Source organism: Triticum aestivum, chromosome 2B (genome assembly GCF_018294505.1).
Source record: "Triticum aestivum cultivar Chinese Spring chromosome 2B, IWGSC CS RefSeq v2.1, whole genome shotgun sequence".
Classification (NCBI taxonomy): Eukaryota; Viridiplantae; Streptophyta; class Magnoliopsida; order Poales; family Poaceae; genus Triticum; species Triticum aestivum.
The window spans coordinates 171,936,689-171,942,012 of NC_057798.1; the positions used below are offsets into that span (position 1 = coordinate 171,936,689).

General features: G+C 52.4%; 1 protein-coding gene across 1 annotated transcript; it reads left to right on the forward strand.

Moving 5' to 3' along the window:
* Positions 1-2,438: 2,438 nt before the first annotated feature.
* LOC123039147 (aspartic proteinase nepenthesin-1-like) lies at positions 2,439-3,749 on the forward strand. The gene has a single exon (XM_044462425.1). It carries the CDS (start codon positions 2,439-2,441, stop codon positions 3,747-3,749), a length of 1,311 nt encoding a protein of 436 aa, XP_044318360.1.
* Positions 3,750-5,324: the final 1,575 nt, after the last annotated feature.

Genomic DNA, 5,324 nt, shown 5'->3' on the forward strand with positions numbered 1-5,324 from the left:
GTGTGGCATGAAACCTTCTCAAGCAGGTGGACATGAAGGGTTTTCAAGTTAGAGTAATCCTTCGTATTCTCACAGACATGGCATGGACAATACATAAAACAGTTATGTTGGTTTGCCTCCGCCACTTCAAGAAATTTATGCAAGCCCTCAATGTACTCGGAGGTGCGTCGGTCACCGTACATCCATTGACGGTTCATCTGCGTGCATTATATAATTAAGTGTATCAAAAACCATTACAGAACATCATGAATAAAGAAGTGACCAAATTAATACAAGTTCATCATCACATTAAAACTCTCTAGATCATCTAATTAAAACATACATTGAGACTACGAAAAACATGTAAATGCAACAACAAATGCGGTCATAATCGCAACTAAGGTAACAATTGATCCAACGGCATAATGATACCAAGCCTCATTATGAATGGCATATTTTCTAATCTTTCTAATCTTCAAGCACATTGCATCCATCTTGATCTTGTGATCATCAACGACATCCGCAACATGCAACTCCAATTACATCTTCTCCTCCTCAATTCTTTTTAATTTTTTCTTCAAGTAATTGTTTTCTTTTTCAACTAAATTTAACCTCTTGATAAGAGGGTCGGTTGGAATTTCCGGTTCACATACCTCCTAGATAAAAACATCTATGTCACGTTGGTGGGCATAATTGTCATAAACACTAAATGAAACAAATCATAATAAAAGATAATATACCACATCTGAATCGTAGACAGGACGAGATCCGACGGGGGCGGATACCAAAACCATGGCACTATATAATAACAAACAATAATAAAAATAAGAAAATCATACAAGTATCTATCTAAATCATACAAGTAAGAATTTTTTCTTTTAGAAGGAAGATAAGAACAAGAGGCTCACCATGGTGGTGCTGGCGACGAGATCGGCGCGAGCGATCGACGGCGGTGAGGATGGGGACGGGACGGGACGGACCGCCAAACCTAGACAAATCTTGGGGGAAATGGAAAATGGAGCTTGCAGGTCGAGCTTGGAGAGGAGAAAGCTTAACTGTGGCTCGGGCATTTCATCGAACACCTCATGTGCATGCATAGAAGCGAGAACAGAGCAGCGCATGCACACACCTCCAACGCGGCCAAAGAACAGAGGAGAGGGTGGGCAGGGGCGAGGGTATATATAGGCATCTCTTTAGTGCCGGTTGGTGTCTAGAACCGGGACAGAAGCCTGCTCTTTAGTCCCAGTTCCAGCCACCAACCGGAACTAAAGAGGTTGCGCCAGGAGCGAGTCCCTTTGGTCCCAGTTCGTGTCTGGAACCGGGATCTATGGCCCCCGAGGCCCTGCCGGCACCCTGGCCTCACGAACCGGGACTGATGCACCCATTGGTCCCGGTCCGTAAGAGAACCGGAATTAATGCCCTTATCTAGCATGGACCAAACCCCTGTTTTCTACTAGTGGGAGTGCGGCCGACCACGTGCGCGCACCAGGAGAGGGGAGAGGAGAGGAGGGAGGGGGAGCTAGCCGGAGAGGAGCCATCGGGAATCCAGGTCGCGAGGGAGGGAGAGAGAGGAGAGAGGGGAAGGGAGGGGGAGAGGAGAGGAGCCATCCCGGTCTCCACTTGCTATTTTATTCATGGGTCACTATTTGAGATTTCAGGATTTGTTAATGGGTCAGGCCCATTACTTCTAACAGTAAATGTATGGAAGGATCTTGGACTAGAGAAAGTTATTCGCAAAGCATGCCTAGTGATAGAGCGAGCGAGAGTGTGTTGGGCTTTTTGTTAGAGATGCCGCAACATGGAATGATGGGCCTAAACCTGGTAAAGTACATGTTTCTCAACTCTGAATTGAGTTACCCCCAAAAAAAAGCTCTAAATTGAGTACTTGTGCTTTCAATAGCTTTCGGCAGGTGAGCAGTGTCTTTGCACACCAATGTGAGATAAACAAGATGGTCATGAAGGCACTAGTCACAAGTGTTAGCTACTCCCTCCGTTTCAAAAAAGATGACCCAACTTTATACTAACTTTAGCAACTGAACTACTAAACCTAAAGCTGAAGACCCCTTCCATCCTAGCCAGCTCGTTTCTTCTTCTTCTAGTCTTTGCTCTAGCTCTGCACATCGGTGGCAAATGGCGGCACAAGGTTGACAGGCCGGAGGAGTCCGAGGTAGTAGCGGTTAGGCGGTTAGCGCCAACAATATGGGCAGGCGGCTTCTACGTCTACGTCTGTATGCTATTGTTCGTAGGCGTAGCAAGGCTCCTTCTGCTCCATAGGTTATTCCGCCCTTGATGATGACGTCTACGTCTGTACGCTAAAGATCGGAGTAGTGTAATGAATTTGTTAACGCTCTACTACTTACTCTTGTCATTCATTCTTGGTGAAACCCTCCTATAAAAAGACTTGCAAGTTTCACCAAACTCACTTCAGCTTTGCACTGATCATCCATACGCTCGATCCCATGGCTCCTTTACAAGCTCTGAGCTTGCTCCTACTTGCCTCACTGGCCAGCTCGGCGGCGTCCGACTACCGCTCCACGCTCACCCACATTGACTCCAAACTCGGCTTCACCAAGGCACAGCTGATGCGCCGAGCCGTGCACAGAAGCCGCCTCCGAGCGGCCACGACGCTACCTGGTTATTCCACGACGTCTTCCAGGTCGAACACCGGGCCAAGGCTCCGCTCGGGCCAGGCCGAGTACCTTATGGAGCTCGCCATCGGGACGCCGCCGGTGCCGTTCGTCGCCCTCGCCGACACCGGCAGCGACCTCACATGGACGCAGTGCCAGCCGTGCAAGCTCTGCTTCCCGCAGGACACGCCCGTCTACGACCCGACCACCTCCTCCAGCTTCTCCCCCGTGCCCTGCTCCAGCGCCACGTGCCTGTCCATATGGAGCCGCAACTGCACCCCTACCGCGCTCTGCAGGTACCGCTACGCGTACGGCGACGGCGCCTACTCGGCTGGCGGCCTGGGAACGGAGACGCTCACCTTCGGCTCTAGCGCTCCCGGCGAAGCACCGGCCGCCTCTGCCGGGGGAGTCGCGTTCGGCTGCGGCACAGACAACGGGGGCGACTCGTACAACTCCACCGGGACGGTCGGCCTCGGCCGCGGGAGCCTGTCCCTCGTGGCGCAGCTAGGGGTCGGGAAGTTCAGCTACTGCCTCACCGACTTCTTCAACACCAGTCTAGGCAGCCCGGTCTTGTTCGGCTCCCTCGCAGAGCTGGTCCCAAGCGGCGCCGCCGCCGTGCAGTCGACGCCACTAGTGCAGAGCCCGCAGATTCCGTCACGGTACTACGTCTCCCTCGAGGGCATATCGCTCGGCGACACCCGCCTGCCGATCCCGAACCAAACCTTCGCGCTGCGCGCCGACGGCACCGGCGGGATGATCGTGGACTCCGGCACCATCTTCACGATCCTCGTGGAAAGTGCTTTCAGGGTGGTCGCCAACCACGTGGCCGAGGTGCTCGGCCAGCCGGCGGTGAACGCCACGAGCCTGGACAACCCCTGCTTCCCGGCTCCTGCCGGTGAGCGGCAGCTCCCGGCCATGCCGGACATGGTGCTGCACTTCGCCGGCGGTGCGGATATGACGCTGCACAGGGACAACTACATGTCCTTCGACGAAGAGGACTCGTCGTTCTGCTTAAACATTGCTGGGGCGACGTCGACTTCGACTTCGGTGCTCGGCAATTTCCAGCAGCAGAATATACAGATGCTGTTTGACATCACCGTCGGGCAAATGTCATTTGTCCCCACCGACTGTAGTAAGCTCTGAGGTCTGAAGCTTACTACGTACACTAGTACTTTCTTGTGGGTGTCCAAGCAATTGTTGGTTGATGTGAGTTGTTCTAAGTTATAACAATACGAGTTATCCATGTTCATTGCCCTGTTATGGAGGATGGTTGGCATTTTCAGTAAAAAGAATTGACACAGTTATAAGAATCGTAGCACCGTTTACAAGCATGGGTGATGCGGAGCATCCCTCGCTCATCCCCATGGACGTACCTGCATCTCCCTCGACACAACTTGGACCCATGACAAGAGCTCGAGCAAAGGCTACCGAAGATAAGGTGAACTCGCTCATCTCCGAACTCCCTCTCCCTACTCACGAGACATGGCTACTATCTCATACGAAGACTCTATGTGTGATCAGGTGCTTGGACGAGAGCCACGGGACAGCTACATTCAATGGCCAAGGAGGCGAGGACACCAAGCGTGAAGGTCAAGAAGAAGAGCTGCCTTGGAAGCTACAGGCTCCGGACGACCGGCCTGGCCCGAACGTCCGACCCCTAGAGGTCGCTACAGTCAAGAGAAGAGAGGCAGGCCAGAGCTACAGGCTCCGGACGACCGGACCAGCCCGGACGTCCGACCACCCCCAGGCCCCGGACGACCGAGCCAGCATGGACGTCCGGTCCTTCCCCAACAGAACCAAAATCACGGAAATCCGAGGAAGTCCGAACGCCCGTGCCAGTGTTCACAGAATGGAATCTACGGACATCCGAAGACCCACGGACGTCCGGGACCCCGCGAGCCTCCGGACGACCGGCGCCTCACGGACGTCCGGACCCTGGCTGCGTCCAGCTGCGGGCTGATGCCCATGTACCCCTTCACTTCGCCCCTCATTTGCACTATGTCTATAAATAGACCTCTCGCACCTCCTAGCTAGGGTTAGCGTTGATTTAGCTCATTTGTGAGATAGAGCCTCGCTCATCCATCCGGATCTAGTCCTCGTGAGGGACCGATACCTCTTCGGAGAAGATCCACCTGGATTCAAGACCTCCATCCGGAGAAGGCCATCATCAAGACCTCCTCACGGAGAAGAATCGGTTACCCTTTGTATCGTCCTTTGTTGGACTTGGATCTTGTATCTCCACTTGTGTTTCGATGATCTAGCGCATGTGTGATCATATTCTCGTTGGTTGAGTGTTTTCCTCTTGTGTTTCCCCGTGATTTCTCCTGTTCCCCTCCTCGTGTTCTTCGTGTTCCTCATAGGGATCCTCTCCAAACGTGAAAGATCGGCCCCTAGGGTTCCGCGCTACATCATCTTGGTATTAGAGCCACGTTGATCACGTTTTTGGAGCCCCTACCCCGTGTTTTCTAGCTTGATTTTGTTGTTTTCGTCCTAAATCCAAAAATCCCCACAAAAAATAGCCCTAATTTTTTTTTGTGATTTGTTGGTGAGTTGAAATTTTGTTGGATTTGATCCATGGATTTGTGTTGCCACGTGTGGATCTAGCTTTCCCCACCCTCCCCATCCTTTTCCATCCACAAATCCACTCGAATTCGACATCACCACTTCCATCCACCCTGAAATCGTGCAGTTCATCCCGTGCCCGATTTTCGCCCAGGA